General features: G+C 43.9%; 1 protein-coding gene across 5 annotated transcripts in view; it reads left to right on the top strand.

Moving 5' to 3' along the window:
* Nucleotides 1-17,639, top strand: part of bon (tripartite motif-containing protein bonus) — a 160,639-nt gene that overhangs the window by 97,403 nt on the left and 45,597 nt on the right. For 3 of the 5 annotated variants that reach the window (XM_084600841.1, XM_084600842.1, XM_084600845.1), the window contains exons 2-9: nucleotides 2,373-2,692; nucleotides 3,820-4,079; nucleotides 4,834-5,044; nucleotides 6,007-6,342; nucleotides 8,769-8,843; nucleotides 11,280-11,597; nucleotides 12,653-12,948; nucleotides 15,828-16,109. In XM_084600841.1, the coding sequence (XP_084456967.1) occupies nucleotides 2,373-2,692; nucleotides 3,820-4,079; nucleotides 4,834-5,044; nucleotides 6,007-6,342; nucleotides 8,769-8,843; nucleotides 11,280-11,597; nucleotides 12,653-12,948; nucleotides 15,828-16,109 (2,098 nt within the window). Of the gene's footprint in view, nucleotides 1-317; nucleotides 466-2,372; nucleotides 2,693-3,819; nucleotides 4,080-4,833; nucleotides 5,045-6,006; nucleotides 6,343-8,768; nucleotides 8,844-11,279; nucleotides 11,598-12,652; nucleotides 12,949-15,827; nucleotides 16,110-17,639 lie in introns of those variants that run through there. The other 2 variants (XM_084600846.1, XM_084600843.1) reach the window with 2 other exon arrangements.

Here is a 17,639-nt window from a genome sequence, read left to right as displayed (position 1 = left end):
GCTCGGAGCTGGGGAATCTGGGGCCTCGGGGAAGTACGCTGCAGCAGACAGGTTTTTTTTTTCTTTTTTCCCTCACCTTTTGTTTTGGGCGCTGCTGTTCAGACATGTCGATTTCATTAATCTAGGCGTTGGATAACAGTCCTTTGTATTTAGCAGCGGCAATGGTGTGAAATAAAATGGTTTATTTCAAACCATTTTGAGAAACAAAGTAATATTATCCTACTTGTCCTATCACCGAATAAGATAAAGCACATGATTCAGCTGCATCCAAGTTCTCACTCGCACCTATTTGAAACGATCGGTGCCGATAAAAGGCATCCCATCTTTTAGACCTTGCAGTGATAACACTCACATTGTCATTGACCTTCAGATGTGTATATGCTGCGCTTAGTGATTCGCAGCGTGAACTCGTGTTCGAGCTGAAATAAAATGCGCATTTGCGGCAACGCTAGGCCTAACGTTCAGGTAAGCCTAACATGGACTCCGGCGTATGTTGGCGTATGTTGCGCTGAGTACTGATGTACTTCAGGCACATATTTGAAGATCAGGGGAACAAAGCAGCCCCCTTCCCCCATTCAATACATGAATGGCGTTGGGCCCCTCCTGAAAGATATTCCTGGCTATGTGCCTCAAGTAAATCGAACTGCACAACCGTACCTAGAAATCCGGTTTTGGCTTGCACCAGTTGTTACAACCTGGGGAATAAAATGTTTGTGCCCTAGTTCTTATCACAGAGCAGCAAGGCAGAATGGTAACTCTATGATGCTATCCCATAAGGTCCCTAAATGGTGCAACAATCTGCACCTTCCAAATAGCTACCACTTAGGTTGCAATTGCTTGATGTGCCGTCATGAAAAAGCTCTGAATTTTAGGATCTGAGCTTAACAAAGGCTATTATTTGAATATAGTGGCTGCAGACCTTTTTCATGCTGGGATTGAGCATACCCTTTCATAGAGGTTGCTGAATTTAGAAAAATGTTTTCAAGCATGAAACTAAGCTTTTCCACATTGAATAAGAGAAAGACTGGGCATTAAAAAGTCAATTTTTTTCAATAGAAAAATGTTAATGGTTTGCAATCTTTCAGTCTTTATGCAAATATTAGGTTTTGCTATTCATTTTGCTGCATTAGATAGGGAAAACATTCCGTATGCTTTGCCCATTCACTTGATAATGAAATGGCTGCAAATTTGGGAAACTGTGCAGTTCTTGATGTGATAACTTCTTTGATATTAAATAAGTCCTAACAAATGTTCCTCACAAATGTTGTCAACATTTGTAAGGGAAGCCGACATCTTATACATATATCACTTAAAGGTTCGTAAAATACTTTGTGGTACGTTACTTCATGCAGGCACAGTGCTACGAAGCAAAACATGTGAAAGTATTTTATATAGTAATATGCATTTAAAGAATGGATTCATCACTTCATATATCAGACAGCATTGTTGGGAAATTTGTACAAGTTATGTTTATTTTAGGTGACCTCTACATCTGCGCAGATGACAGAAACCAGTCTTTGAACATTTTGTGGACATGAGAGTCGGCATGGCTGCAATACGATTCTTGTGAAGACAAGCCTCTAGTAGCAGGGTTGGGCGGACGGTTTGTTTCTGGCACTAAAAGCATTTAACTGTTATTGCATGGCATTTTGTATCACAATTGGGGACATATCAGAGCTCGAAGACACTGGCATGCAGTGTGTTACCAAGAATGCACAGTACCTGCTATTATTATGTAAACACAGTCATTGATAAAACTGCAACATTTTTTGTTTTTGGTATAATGGGAAACAATGTTTAAGTGTGCTGTTTGTCGCCATGTTCTCAAGATCTCTACCTAGAAAACATTGGTAGTGCTCATGTGCTGGTGAATCAGTAAATAGTCCAAGTCTGTGCTTTACAGTCCAGAGGTTTTCAGTTTTGTGCAGTTGTAACAGAAAGTTGGAAGAGCAATGCTTAGGAAATAATTTTTCATTTGCTGATGTTTAACCAAGTACAGCAGTATATGGAAGGAAAGAGGTGTAATATCCCTGAATAGTGGTCTTTAAGGAAAATAAACTTGCCTGGCCTGAAAGTGGGGAGTTTTTAATGTTCACAATAAATAGTGGCAGAAGAAAGCAAGGATAGCACTTATTTCAGCATTTATCATTCTGACATGTGCACTGCTGAAGGTCATGTAGATGCTTGGTGGCTTGCTGAAGTTTTGGTTATGTATAGTTCTATGCAGTGGTTCTGTCAGCTCCAATGTAATATTTTGGAAATTATCAAAGCATACATTAGTGTACAAGGATGGCTCATTTGGAGTAGATGGATTCAATGGTGGCAGCATTGCTGACTTGCACCTTTTTTTCTTGCCTTGCCTGTCTGTGCAGTCCGGTGCGCCGAGTGCCAGCAGGAGATCTCCAACCAGGATGTGATCAGCCACCTTTTTCTGATGGAGCACCTGGCTAGCAACAGCGAAACCAAGACGGGCGAGGCGACCCGGATGCACACATGCACCAGCTGCGAGGACAGTGCTGCTGCCTCTGGGTTCTGTGTGGACTGCCAAGACTGGCTGTGTCAGGCCTGCATTGATGCACACCAGCGTGTGCGTGTCACCAAGGACCATACGATTCGTGCCAAGGATGAGCTTGAGGGTGACAAGCCTGCAGCTCTGGGCCAGAAGTATATGTTCTGCGAGAACCACAAGCAGGTCAGTGTTTGCAGGCGTCCTGGCTGTCTAGGGACCCTTCACACAAGCACTTCGAAGTGGTGTATATTCATGCAGCCAGGGCGTGCGCATTGTGCGCAGTAGGCGCTGAGTCTGCTTAACTTACATCGTCCTAACTGAGAATGGGGGATCCACTTTACGAAAGAGAGAGGAAACTTCATCGTGAAAATGGCAAAGAATAGATTTCTGACGAGTGCAGTAATTCAGGATCCGAGATCTTTCTGCCCTGTTCGTGTTTAATGTTGTGTTAATGCATTCTAGTGCTAGTGGTTCAACTGCAGTTTTTGAATGGACGTGGCATGGAGGTGTCTTACCATTTGTCTTCACGTCTGTCTTGGGTTACTGTGCTCAGATATGTAAGCCAGGAAAAGGTACATTACATTAAAGTTAAATTGGAAGGTTATTGTCACTGACGGCATGGTATGTGAGTCATGCAACCCTCTTCATTGTTATGCTCTATTAGTTAACATGAATATTGCACACAGCACCGCTTGTATGCACAAGTTATAAAAAGGTAATTAAAGCAAGGCTAATAATGAACTTGTAAGATAATATATAATGTACTCTTATTGCGGTCTAAAATATGTCTATAGACTTTTTTTTTGTTATGGTTCAAGAATGGCTCATGTATGTTTATTATTAACGTACACCCAATCCTTGTAGTTCTGCCCTTTTTGTATTGATTTAAAAATTAAATGTTTCATATCGAGTAAAAGTTTTTTGCGTTTTCTTTGTAGCTTGGGGTGCCGCCTGTCATCCGGGTGGCATGGCCTCGTCAGGCAGTGTATGCCTTTTGCCACGTCACCCTGGAGAACTTTTTCTGTTGTCCGAAATAAATTTGGAATGAATGAATCAGCTGAGTGAAAAATAAATGTGGGACCAGTAGTAAAGTAATGAATGGCATGAAAAAAATGGCAAACCGGGTAATAAGGTAATGAATGCAAAGTGTTCTAATTGCTGATTGAATCCTTATGCATTTTAGGGATTTATGGTCTGTGCCACAGTACTTCTTGTAGTGCTCCAGAGTAGTTAGAGAAGAAGGGTTGGAGGGACTGAATCCTGGAATTGGAATATGTTAATGATCTTCTGCTTGCTGGCTTGTTCTGCAGGAACAACTGAAGCTGTACTGTGAGACATGCGACAAGCTGACGTGTCGCGACTGTCAGCTTCAGGAGCACAAGGACCACAAATATCAGTTCATCTCGTCGGCATGTGAGCAGCAGAAGAACAACCTCAATGGCCTGCTGGCCAAGATCCGTGAGAAGCAGTCATACATTGAGGGCGCTCGCAACTTGGTGAGCAAACGGCACCATGAGATCACCCAGCAGGAGCAGAAGGTCACCAGTGACATCAAAATGTTTGCTGTCAGGTAATTGAGGCTCCCAGTAGGAAGCTTTGTGTTGCTTGCACTGTAAACTGCCAAATTGCTTGATGTTGGATTATGTATTAATAAAGGAGGACTGGCATGCTTTCTGGGAAGGCTTGAAGTGCTCAGTGCTAAAACGTGCCAGCCGCCAAACGATGCTTATCGCAATCACTTTGCTGTCTGTCTATCATTCTCTATTGAATCTATGGTCTACTAGAATCTAGCCTGTAATCACTGTAACCAAACTTGTTTTTCTTAAGGAGCATATTTTACATTGATTGAAGCCCGCTCACCTGTTTGCGAAGCATGATGCAAAGTTTAATGATAGAATTCAGTCTCATTTCATCACCAAGTCACTCAGTGTTTCTTAATTGTGTGACTTTCTGATGACACTGAATTTTGCAAAGTGAATGTTTTTTGAGATTAATTCCCAATTTAATCTTCACCTTCTAGTATATTTTACCCTATAGAAAATGTCAGTGTGACCTAGGCAGTTCCAGTGTTCATGACAAAACAGGTCACCGCCTGTTTTATGGAAGAGGGTCTGCCGGTAATCTCCTGGGACAGAGCTGGTGGCACAAGAATGTACACTAGGTTTGTAAATGACTGGTAGCCATCACATTCGGATGGCATCTGTGTTTGCAAATACCATCAGGCACAGCTTAGTGCTGCTGCAGGACAGCACTAATGATGTACCATTGCAATATGCCTTTGTTTTGCAGTGCACATAGCATAGCTAATGACTATGGTGGTGCAGGTTCATCACTGAGATCAACAAGCGGGGCAAGCTGCTGCTCCAGGAGTTGAATGACATCTGCAACAAGAAGAAGATGCAGCTCTCGTCCAAGAATGAGGAGCTGATGGCTCTCTCGCTGAAACTCGCCCAGTGCCACAAGTTCGCTGAGGCCGCCATTAATCGCGGCAGTGATGTGGCTCTTGTTTTTAGCAAGAGAACCATCTGCAATCAGGTGGGTAGAGTTTGACGGCTCGTACAGTGCACTTTTATTGAACCTCTTTCGAAAAGATGCTTGCAATGTTACAATGACTGCTTTTAATAAACCTGCTGAAAAGTTGAACGTTCAAGAAGCTGAAAAAAATATTGCCTGGTGTAATGCAGTTTTTTCATTAGTTGCAATTGGAGAGCATAGGAAGCAGGCAGTTGCCTCATTCGTTTTGATTTTGATGCCATTGTCAACCATGGATGCACGAAGGCATGTTCTTTATAGTTGCATGAGACAATTTGGACATCTTTTGAACTGTTCAGAATATCTTCGGAGAAAAGAACCGCATTTTCAGAATGGGCAATATCTGTACTGCTCTTATTGCACTGTGAAAAGAACAAACCTGCCATTTAGCTGATTACATCACGGCACAGGCATGAAGAAAAGCTGAGGAAGCTCGCAAGCTTTTTTTTTTTTTTCTTATTTATTTTATTGTTGTTTGTTGAGGTAAATTCTTGCCGACTTGTGTAAATTTTAGCTTTGTTGGTTGAGCTCATGGACAATTTTCTGTAATATGCAATCGCTCCAAGCACATAATGAGCACAGTGACTGGACCATGTTCCCATTTTGCTTTGTCTTTTTATTGTGTGCTAAAAGTTGCTGCTCAAAGTGCACTGCTCAAGCAACAGCTTTGATGATCTGAGTGAGGGCAGGATTTTGCTGGGAACAGTGCCTACCAAGCTTGTGTGTAAAAACAGTGCAGAGCAAGGATGGAAAAACAAAGAGAAGGAAATCATAGTGCACAGGGTGAAATGAACCAACCCCTGCCTACTAATGAACCAGCTAGCCCAGGTCGCTCCTGGGCAGTACAGAGGTTGTGCATTCTTTCTTTTGTGCTTGTTCTCAGTGCCCCTTCTTTTTACCTTAGTTGTGAACCAGGTAGCATTGCTACGTGAAAGTAATGCGTACATTTTGTCTTTGCCTGTCAGATGCGGACGGTGCTGAAGACTCGCTGCGAGATTCCCAACCCACAGCACGTTGTGGATATCAAGTTCCTATATGAGGCCGATTTTCTCACGGATTACATCCGTGACCTTGGTTGCATCTTGGTGGACCAGCAGCCCATAGTGGGCAACCCACCTTGGGCATCGAAGCCACCACTTGTCACTGCCGCAACACTCAACCATCGTGGGGCAACCGCTGTTCCTTCTGAAGGGGTGCCATTGGTGCAACAGCAGCAGCAGCAGCAGCAGCAACAACAACAACAACAACAGCAACAGCAGCAACAACAACAGCAACAGCAGCAACAGCAACAGCAGCAGCCGGTGAGTTCCTATTGTGTTCTATGGGGATAGCTGTTAATGGGGTGAACTCCTGGATCTGTGACATTGGTGTAGATCGTTTGGAGGATTTGTAAGAGGGCTGCGGCTGAGAATGGGAGGTAGGATGGCTGCTACTCTGTGCTTTCTGTGCCAATGTTGACTCCCTTTGCTGAAATTATTTTCATTGTGCATGTAGTACAGTGTAACAGCTATCTCTTGGTTTTTGCATATGCACCGTAAACTTCTGCCAGTTTGTTTGCTTAAAGAACTGTTAAGGTGATTTGTTTTCATCTCTAGTGTTTGTTTTCCCCAGATGCTCCCTCTTGTCTTCCTATGACTGTGCTTCTGTAAACCTGCATTTTCACTGGACAAGGTTTGCTCATCCCTTAATCACTGCGTTCTTGTGCCTGTGCCAGGTGACATATCTGACACTGTTTAGCATGTCTATGTTTGCCACTGTGTTGACTAACATCTGTATCATGGCTTGTCATGTGACCTAATGGGAATGGAAAATTTCAGACCTTAGCCCAGCTGGATGACATGCAGCCTTTCTCTCTCTCTCTCTATTTTTTCTTCACCTGTCACTTCGATCATCCAGATTTGAAAAGGCACATGTGTGTGTGTGTGCACACACTAGGGAACAAAGTACTGATCAGGCTCAATTTTGTTTGAAATTGCTTTCTTTTCTTTTCTTTCTTTCTTTCTTTTTTTTTTTTCAATTCACGAGAAGAAGATGTCTTTTTGGACCCATCCTAAGCTTATCTTTTAGTTTTTGGTGTGTAACAGCATAAATATTGTGTAGTGGGGGCAAATGTCTAAAGTTGTCTAAAGTGCCTTTTCTGAGTATCAGGTGTGGCAGGTGTTATTTCTGCGACTTGCAAAAATTTTCGCGGACTCTTTTCTTCTTTGCTCAGTATTAAGTATGTACTTCTATGTTGCTCTACATGGCAAATGTCCGCAGCAAAGTATGGAGAGGAAGTTGTGCTAACGCCAAGGATGTTTACGTAAAATAGACACAAAGTTAACGGTATGCTGCTTCAGTAAGCGTGTGTGGTTCAGTGATGAACTCTCTGGTCTTGAAAACATCGCTGTGCGCTCCGTAACCTCCGGCTTCATTGTAATATCGGCCATAATCTCATCAGTTGCTATCACATGATTTAAAAAGATCAGATTTGCCAGTGTAGCATGCCATGCATCTGGTCTGCATAAAGCGGTAAGCTACTAGGAGGGGTCACCATAACGGCTGCCACCAGGGCTAGCTGTAGTGAGAAGAGGGTGAGGTTATGGACAGCAGTGCCGCCTCTGCTTTAGCTCTGGGGTCAGTTTTGGGCATGAGTTCCACAACTGCAACAAATAATGCTTGTGCCAGTCAGCTGTAGATGCGCGATAGAATTTGTGCATTCCAAAATCTAGAAGTTGCATTCACTTAAATTTTTCTCGCTACTGAGTAATTGCATAACCTACTGTGAGTCACTGCAGTTGCTGCAACTGGCTATTTATGCTTTTCTCACAGTCATTTCTAAACGCCAAACGAAAAAACTGAACCATGTGTAAGCTTCCATTTTCATTTAAAGTATAAAGCTGTGAGATGCTCGCAGTTTACCCAAGCTTCTGTACTTTGAACTTTTGCCTCAAAAACTTACCGTACACTTTTTGTTTGTCTCTGAGGCTTTACTGTTATTGCTTCCTGGCCTAGTTCTTCTCTTTTTGTCTTCATTGTTGAACCCTTCATTATCTTTTTCTTCCTTGCTGCTGGTGGTGGTGTGCAAGCTAATTTCATAAATCTTCCTTTGGCGCTTTATCCGCGATTGTTCTGTGTGGGTGTGATATCAGCTCAGTTTCTGCCCACACATACGGATCCCCCATATTTTTTGTGACAGTAAGCTGCAGTGCCAGAGCCTTCAAGGCTAGGCTTATCAAGTCTTTGTGAGCCCATCTGAAGATGCTTGTTTTTCCTGTAGTGCTAAATGTTAGGATCTTCTTGGTTATACAAATATGCACCCTACTTTTCATGGATAGAAAGAATGGCAGAATAATAGTCTATTTCTGCTTGTAAGGCATATTCGTTTTCTTTTCTGTCAGCGGAAAAAAAAAAAGAAATATATAATTCAAATGTGTTTTCTGCTTACTTTACCGCATGAATGTAGCTCCTGGTTAAACATCTGTGCAAAAATCTGCCTGTTAGAGCTTTACATATATGGCAATTTAACAGCAATGTGCTAAACTAAAAATATTTCCCCATGAGGCCACAGCAGTGTGTGCCTTGTCTGTGGCCTTAAAGGGGTGCAGTCCCTGTTTATTTTCCTCCAGATGTGTAGCTGTGAGGCGAGTGAAAAGCGAGGCTTTGAACAGTTGAGATGGAAAACGAGCTGTGTGTGAGAGTGTCGTCCTGCTATGTTCTCGTTCCCTGTGGCTGCTGCCCTCTGCAGCCTGTGCCCCGGTACCCTGAAGGTTACCACCCTGCGTCAATGCCGACCGGCCCAGGGCCTGGACTATACCACCATGTGGGTACACTCTCAGCCCGCTTCCCTTCCAACACCTCCCCACCCACCATTGCTAGCCTTTAACCTCCTCCTCCTGCCCCTTCTCACCTACTCATCACTGGACTGCCGAGAGGAAAGGACTGCTCTCTCATCACTCCTGTAGTTCTTCCTATCTGCCTCGGCTTGCCTCCAAGATGCTCAGGAAATCCTCCCTGCCTACCGGTCACTGCCATTTGTCTCGTGTTGCCTCAGGGCTGTGGTAGCTTTGATGCATGGTGGTCGTGATGGCGGTGAGGCATGCAGTTCTGGAAGGACAACAGAAGAGTAGTGTATGTGCAGGGCATTTCATTTTTATTCAGTACAGATTTGGCCTAAATGAAGGTATGAAAGAGATAATTAGAACATGTATATAACAGTATTGTTATTTACAAAACAATCTTGAATAATATATCTGGCAGGCCAGATAATCAAATATCAAAGGCTGTGTGTATTAAAGAAAGTTTGTATTGATTAAAAGGGAATGCCCTGTACATATGGGCAAGGGCTGGCCAGTCATGGTACCACACCGAGTAAGTCTGTCGTGCATTTTATGCAGTGCTTAAGTAAAAAAAAAAGTTATAGGCAGACTTTGCCTTTGCCCCTTCTTGTAACCATGGCTGACTTTTCGTGGCTAAGAATTGTCAGCCATGGATTGCGTTTTCCTTCAAAATTGTCCTGCAAATGCTGGACAATTGTTGAATGATGCATTCAAACTCGTAGCAATTGCTTGGCAGGACACTGTCCCACTTTGTGGTTTGGTTTTAAGGCATCTAGTTAATTGAAAGACTGATTGGCAATTCATGTTAAATTGCATTATTTCTTTTAATACATGCATACCATTTGCTCATATTTTGGTCAGCTCTTCTCCATGCTGCATATCTGGTGACCTTTGTTTTGCATCTTTTACTGCATTGTTAGTATTGGTTGTTCGAGTAGTTGCTCCTCTCCTGTACCTTTCAAGAAGTTTACAAGTGGCACGATGTCTTCATTGACTGCTTGATCCTTGCTTGTGTCTTGACAGCTAAAAAACTAAGCTGAACTTGCATTCCTTTTGTAACTACCTCCTGCTGATATGCTATGGTATTTGTCGGCTGTTGGGTGAAATGCATGGACTGCCAGTATCTTGATATGCTTTGTACAGGCTAGTGAATGTTGCCTGTCTTGCTTTAATGGAGCTAATCATTATGCAGAGATGATGCAGCAGTACGTTGCATGCAATGTAATATATAGTGAGCCTCCGCTTTCTGTGCCACATTAGTGAAGAATATGTGGCTGCCGTGGTGGCGCAGTGGTTAGGGCGCTCGACTTCTGTGCCCAGGAATGCGGGATCTAATCCTTGCTGCGGCGACTGCTTTTTGATGGAGGCGAAAAGCAAGGCGCTCGTATGCTGTGCGATGTCATGGTTGAAATTTCCGGAGCCCTTCACTATGTCGTTTCTCATAGCCTGAGTCGCTTTGGGACATTAAACCCCATAAACCAAACCAAACCAGAAGAATATGTGCTTTGCTGATTCATCTCATCATGATGTTTCGTGGCATTTTTTGTTTCCATTTAATGTTCTCTGTGTTATGCAACTACGTCTGTAAAAAAAGTATGCTGTCACTGTCATGGGAGATAGTCGTGATTCATTCATATGGCAGCCGTATTGGTAGTATGCGGTTACCTGCTAAGACTTTTTCCTTCATTTGTAAATTGTCAGATTTTTTTAAAGGCGGTGCTGTAAAATTGTGCTGATCAATTTAGGGTTTTATATATTCAGCCTTGCTAAGTTCCTTTTCTTCGAATCTTTGTGTTTTAATGCAAGCATTAGTAATATCAGTGATTCACACTCTGTGCCTGCCATTGTCACTGTTTTGCCACCTAATTGCTACATACCTATAGTTGTTGGATTTAATCAGCATTACATGTGGTAGTTTTTCCGGAACGCAAATGTAAAAAAATGAAGGGCAGGTATAGATTATAAGAATGTGCTTTGAGTTCATGTAGATGCAGAAAAGTAACCTGCTTTGCAGAATTTAAATTTGTTACTCTTGTTGTCTGCTGAGAAAGACTTTCAAAGCCTCATCCTCTTGACTAAGAGCAGCTGCAGTGGTTACAAAGCTCGAGTAAAGATCGCTGCACTTTTGGATGAGTGAGAATGCTTTATGGTACTCAAATACTTCGGTTACTGTTACTTCTTCACCCACGAGGAAACTGCTTGGAAAATGCCAGTTAGGGCTGCTTTCAATGATACTATGCAGATGGTAATCTTTGGTTGCGTTCTGATCAGTACGTATATCTTACCCACATATTTTAATGTGTAGAGGCATTGTCAGGATTAGAAAATATGTCACCACATGTTATCTTCCTCCCTGTTCTGTAAGGCAGGGCACTCTTGTGAGGCAGTCCCATGGTGGTCGCCCTTCCTTCCTTGTGCAGTTCTCTCAGCAGCGGCAAGGGCCCATGGGTGCAGTGCATGGCATTCCCCCTGGTGTGCGCCCACCACCCTATCCCACCGGAAACCCATACGCCGTGCCCCCAGGCTACCCGGGACCCGGTGCACCTCCTCAACTACGCCACTTGCTCAACCAGGGTCCCATGAATCAGAAAGGGGTGCCACAAAGCATGGCTGCCCTCAGTCATATGGCACGCATGGGTCCGTCGGCTGCCGGTGGCTCATACACCCTCCAGAAGGGCATTCCACAACCACATCCGGCACAAGGAATGCGCCCTCAGCCGGGCATGAGACAGCAGCACGTGAGCATCCTTGCAGCTGTTTACAGCACTTTTCTTGAGTGTCTTGCACTGCATACTTGATTGTAGTTAATGGTTGTCCTAGTGGAATATGTACCCGGCTAAAGCATGCTGCTTTGTGCAGTGTTGCCGTGGCAGCACCGCTGGCGATGCAAGTGGCATGGAGATGTCATGCTTACTGTAAAATTCTAACTGTGTCGACTTGCCTAGATGTGCTCATGCCCAAAGCAAGAATTGTGTTGGTTGACCACCATGAGCGAGACATTCGATACTGATTGCTTTTTGGCAAAGGTTTGCATTTCCTTTCCAAAGAAAACAAACCTTGATCGATTGTTTTCAGGACTGTAGAAAGCGTCACACATGCATGTGGGCAGTTTTATTTTCGGCCACAAGATCTCTCCAAACAGGCAATGGCTCCTTTGCCATTTAAGATGTGCATATAATTCCAATCTCTCAACAGTATGGTCCTGCAGCTTCTTCTTTCTCCTCATTGGCTTTCACATACCTACGGAAGGCAAGACAAGATTACAGTGAACTTACTGCTTTTGTAAGCATTTCCATACCCCAACAGCCGGCTGTGTTCTCAACTGGTTTTACAGCTATTTAGGAGAAAGAGCATCACATAAAGCAAAATAAAGGAGAACACATCCCCACAGAATATGCTAGTAATTTATTAGATGGTTGTAAATTTAAAAAAAATAAGAGTGCACAAAAAGAATAGTAAGCAGTGGAGTTGAACTTATGTATTTTGGCGTTCAAATTTGTAGTGTGACCGTTTGTGCCAAGGAAGCAGCGGAAATCGCTGTCTTTAATTTTGCTCTTATTCGTTTTAACAATATTTCTGCTATTTGCCGCTAGGTGAGGCTGCTGAAAGGACCCTACCATTGAGAGAATGGAATCATGATTACGACGCCTCTGGCAGCATTGGGCAACATGAGAAAGTAGAGTTTGCCTTTCTGTGTGCTACTTTTGCTCAGTGGAAATAGCTCCACAAATTCTTTCAGTAGAAGGTAGCACACACTGACTTGTGCTCCCATTGTTTGTGTCCACACTTGCAGGGGGTTCCATCACATCAGGCACTCGCTGCTCAGCAGGCGGCGCAGCACATGAGGCAACAACAGTTGCAGCAGCACATGCAGCAGCAACACCACCAGCAACAGCAACAACAGCATCATCAGCAGCAGCAGCAACAGCAGCAGCAGCAGCAACAGCAGCAACAGCAGCAACAGCAGCAACACCATCAACAGCAGCAGCCACACCACATTCCTCAGCAAGTGCCGGCCTCTTCCAGTGGCGTCCCTATCACCTTGAACTCGAGCATCACCATATCGCCTGTCACCACTGACAAGTCCAGGTGAGCTTCCTGATACGTAATCATTCATTCACTTTGGAGATGCGCTTAACTAGTGCTATTCTTTGAGTGATTATAATGCCAAACAGTATGTGAAATGTTTGGAAGCATATGTCATGGCCGCCTTAAAATGCTTGAGTATGAGAGCCACGTTCTGAATATGTGCATGTGTATTTAAGTATTTAATGTGGGTTATGTCCTGCAGTATATCTTTGTCGGGCCCCGCATATGTTATAATGCACAGTTCTATTTTGAAGAATTTTCAAATAGTGCATCTCTACGACCTTAGTGCTACTGGAAGTCGAGAGATCACATACTATGCTCCCACATAATTCATTTTTTGCGAGCCATGATAGGAAATTCATGCTTTGAGCAATGCATTGTTAATAAAAGCGCGAACAGGAAGACCCAAGACAAGATAAAAGGAAGCTACAGGACAAGCGCTGACTCACAACTCGGCCTTGGCCTTTAATCCAAGGCCCAGACAAAAACAAATATGATGAAAACGAAACTTTCGCGTGAAGCATTCCTGGGTTCATCTGCTAAACAAAAAGTCACTCAAAGAAACCTCTTTGCTCGAAAGAGCAAGAAAAGTCCTGCTGACGCGCTTGATGTCCCTTGAAATAAAATGTGCTTCATCTAGTTCTCTCGTCAACTTTTCTTTGTGCCAATACAAAATTCTAACCTTGTCAAATAGGGGAGTACACCTCCTCTTCTCCTTCTTCATTGTCTCTCAAGAATAGCAATGGGAGACCAGGAACTTTTGTCCTTGCCACTTTCCAAGTTGTTTCGGTGTTCCTGTAGCCTCTTGTTTATACACCGCCCTGTCTGTTCTATATAACAGGCTTCACAAAAAAGCGGAAACCTGTACACAACACCAGTCTTGCAGCTGACAAATGGGTCTCTATGTTTAAAGGCCCACTGTCCACCCTCCGGTCGAAAATATTTTCTTCTCCGGTGACTGTGAGACTTCGCCCCTAGAACGCAAGGCCGCAAAATGTTTTTGAAAAGAGTAACTAATAACGCAGTTGAGCCACCGCAATCACCCGATTCTGTCATGCCTCTCTCCTTTTGTTCCCTCGCAAAGGTTTTTCACTCTCCTGCCCGAGGTCGCCTAGCCTCCGCAATACAAATTCCCCTTCCTCCTCCGTGTTTGGCGGGAGGTGGGCGTGGCTCTCCGCGAGCGCGAAAAAATAAACGGTCAAGGGAGCGCGCGCCGCTGGATTCAGTCTGGCTGTGGCGAGGGAAAAACGCGCTGCGAGCGGTAGACACCCATCCTTCTCCCGTCAGTCAGCGAGACGGACCAATGGACGTCGTTCGCGGTACGTACGTCATTACTGGGGCCCGTCGGGCCAGCGCAGGAAACTGGGAAGCTGGCTTCCCAAAGGAGAGCAAGAGAGAGCTTTGAATTGTATTTTCGATGCTTTGCGGCACGCGTGTCACTAGCATTTCGCACAGACTATCTCCGGTACCTGATCGAAACACTGGGCTCTTAAAAGGGTCTTCCCTGGACAGTGGCCCTTTAACACCACATTCCTGCATTGTAGATTCTCGTTCCCTTTGAATAGCAGGGCAGATCCTGTTCATCTTGAGCGGGGCGGTCAATGCAACATCAACACCATATTTCTTGCCAACATTCTTGAGGCCATGTGAAATTTTATGCACATAAGATACTACCACAACTTTCCTCTTCTTTTCACCCATGCTGGGACTTCTGCCTGACCGTTCTGTTTAGGCTCTTCAGTAGACGAGAACAGGCCTCATTAATCACGGAATCTTGATAACCAGCCTTTGCAATGCTTGTCAATTGCCGTTCAAAATGGTTGCCCGAGAACAGGCCTCATTATTCACGAAATCCCGATAACCAGCCTTTGCAATTCTTGTCAATTGCCGTTCAGAACGGTTGCCCATTCCCTGGTAGCAAGACTTCATCAACGCATTGAGCAAGCATGTGTTGATCATCCCATTTTCACTAATTTGGAATGCCCCGAACTAGAACTTAGCAAGGGCTTCACCGATCTCAGGTTGTAATCCCAACAAACATGATCCTCCCCGAACTGAATCAATAAATATAAAAGCTTTGTTGAGCAATGCAACCTGGTTGCTCTGTCTGAATCAAATTTCTGCTCCCAGTGGTTTCTAAAGTTTCTCGTGCTTTGTAATGAGATTAGTTGTGCTCTTGATCCTTGCATGAATTCAGCTGTGTGAGTATTTAGCTAAAAAATGCATCACAAAATGTCTCTAATTTTTCTGAATGCACAGAGGCCTGTGGCGGGACTATGGAGAAAACCCACATGAGAAGAACTGTTTAACCTGTGGCTGAAAAATTTCTTGCGTGCATTTATGGGATCGCCTGGGCTAGAGAAATGTATTTGAATTAGCTCCAGCAATCCCAACCTTTGCTTGGGTCTGACGAGGATATTATGGGCTATCTTGTGCTGTATTTGTGCATTTTTAAACTTTCCACCACTGAAAATTAGGGGACCTAATAGTAACAATGTGTTTCGTTATACGTTCAGCTAGGCCAGTATCGCATATCATCTATATTTTAGTGATTCAGACTTGAATTATCCGATTGTGTTCAGCACTTTTGGCTCCAGTTTACAAGTACAGTCATATGGACAGTGCATGTGATTTCGCTCAGGCTAGAGTCCTGTGTGGATACATCTGTTTTGTGCGCGGCATGTGTGTTCCGGGTGTTTCCTCATCACACATTGGTTCACCTGCATAAGCAGCAAGCATCTTCATGCTTGATTTTATTTGTAACAGCTACTAGCAGTTACGTTAGGGGCTTAGGGATGTTTAGGACTTTCAGGGTTGCAGCTGCTGTGCGAGGTTTTGGCTGCAACCTTTGGCTCACCTTGCCGATTTTCTTGGTGCAGACCGATGCCCACGAGTGGCCTGCCCAGGCCACCACCACTGGCACCAGGGGTGCAGATCATACCACAGCCCGCTCCAAAGGTCATCATGCTGGACGCCACAGCCGCCCGAGCGGCTGCCTTTCAACAGCAGCAGCAGCAACAGCAGCAAATGCGTCGGGCGTCATCTAGCTCTCGAGATGGCACACCGCCCTCCATGAACCGACTGCCGTCACACATTGTGGCCAGCACCTCAAACTCTGGTTCCGGTTCACCACGTCTACCCGAGACCAGCGTGCTCGAGCGGTAAGCTTCTATCTGGCCCACATTGCGCCCGTAGCTTGTGTCCCCGAAGACACAAACTAGGAGGGCCAGCAAGTCTTCTCATTAGGCTGCTGTGTAAGCAGTTGAAGTGCGTGCTTCTCTGGAAAGCATAAAAAAAAATGAAAAGAAGGCAGTGCTTATTTAGCACTGGAGGTGGTATTTGTTTGGCAACAATGCATACCCATTAGGGTCTCGTTAGCCTGGTGCAAATCAAATACCGTGTTCAAGTACATGAACAAGAAAATGGGAACTACTTTTTTTTTTTCTTATTTGGTGCAGCAGCTAAGAGCGAACGGCTTGTATGAATGTCTACTTTATTTTTTCCTGACAGTGTAAGGGGGTGGCATCCCAATGAAGTGCTCAGGTTGGAAGGGGAGGTAGTAATATTTCTTACTATATTGTCATTCATTATGGCATTTATATGATTGCATTTTTATTTATTTCTCTTTCAAGGTTGATATAAAAGCAGCTGGAACAATCATCACGCAAAATCGCGCACAAGCAGAATATTTTCAATCCATGAGCCAGTTTCAGAAGTACTCACTAACAGTCCATGGGATAAGATTCTGATTTTAGGGCTCCTTTTTTAGGTGTAAATACATCTGACCTTGCTTTGATTTTGAGCCACAGTTCCAAAACAGAGAAAACTTGTGTGGGGAAGCTAGACATGCATGCATGAAGTCATAAGAGACACTCTCTTCGTTGTTATTGATCCTTTTAAGTAAGGGACAGCAATTTTCTTTGTAGATGTAGCATCTGGAATGTAACTACTACGGACAATTGGGAAGCCACCCTAATGGTTGCTGTTTCATATACCTTCTTCGTTATTAGGTTTCATTTAAAAGCAAGGTTAATAAAATGGATCAAATGTCAGCATTATTTATTAAGCTAAACAGCGCCTAGGAGAAACCTTTCTTGTATTCTGGTAAGGTGTAAGAGGAAGAAGCAGTCGACAATGATTACTTGTTTTTGTCTCCACTTTCATCAGGAATGAAGCGTGCCACTAGAGTTTGTATTATTCCCAGAAGATAACTGGTTTCTAAGATGCTGTTTTTATAGCAGGGGAGCTGAAGCAATTCGTCAAGGTGATATTGTCACATAGTGATAGTATTTTAGGCGATAGACGAGGAAAAAGGCATTGGAAGGCGCTCCTCTTTGGGGTGACTTGCGCCTAGAAAGAACTGAATAAATTGTCAGCAATAGCAACTCAGTGGTCATTGAGTAAGAGTATGCCTGCGACTCCCATCTGCACTCAGAGTAACGCTGGCAAGGAAATTTTGAGATAAGAAACCAAAGGCAACTGTAACATTCCAAAACAATGTGGAAGCAGTTGTGCATTGCTGCGATCAGATGAGACAAGTCTCGGCAAATCTCGCATTACAAAGAAACTGAGAAAGCCATGTCTCAGTGGCATTGAGCATGAGCTAACAAATACTACAACCCTTTGGAGCATTATTATGGATGAGTCTCTTTGTTTCAGCTTCATTACTTATTTTAGGAAGCCATGCTGTT

This window comes from Amblyomma maculatum, chromosome 4 (assembly GCF_055883805.1).
Source record: "Amblyomma maculatum isolate TAMU_Amacu chromosome 4, ASM5588380v1, whole genome shotgun sequence".
NCBI lineage: Eukaryota > Metazoa > Arthropoda > Arachnida > Ixodida > Ixodidae > Amblyomma > Amblyomma maculatum.
This window is presented reverse-complemented; position numbering and strand designations above follow the sequence as displayed.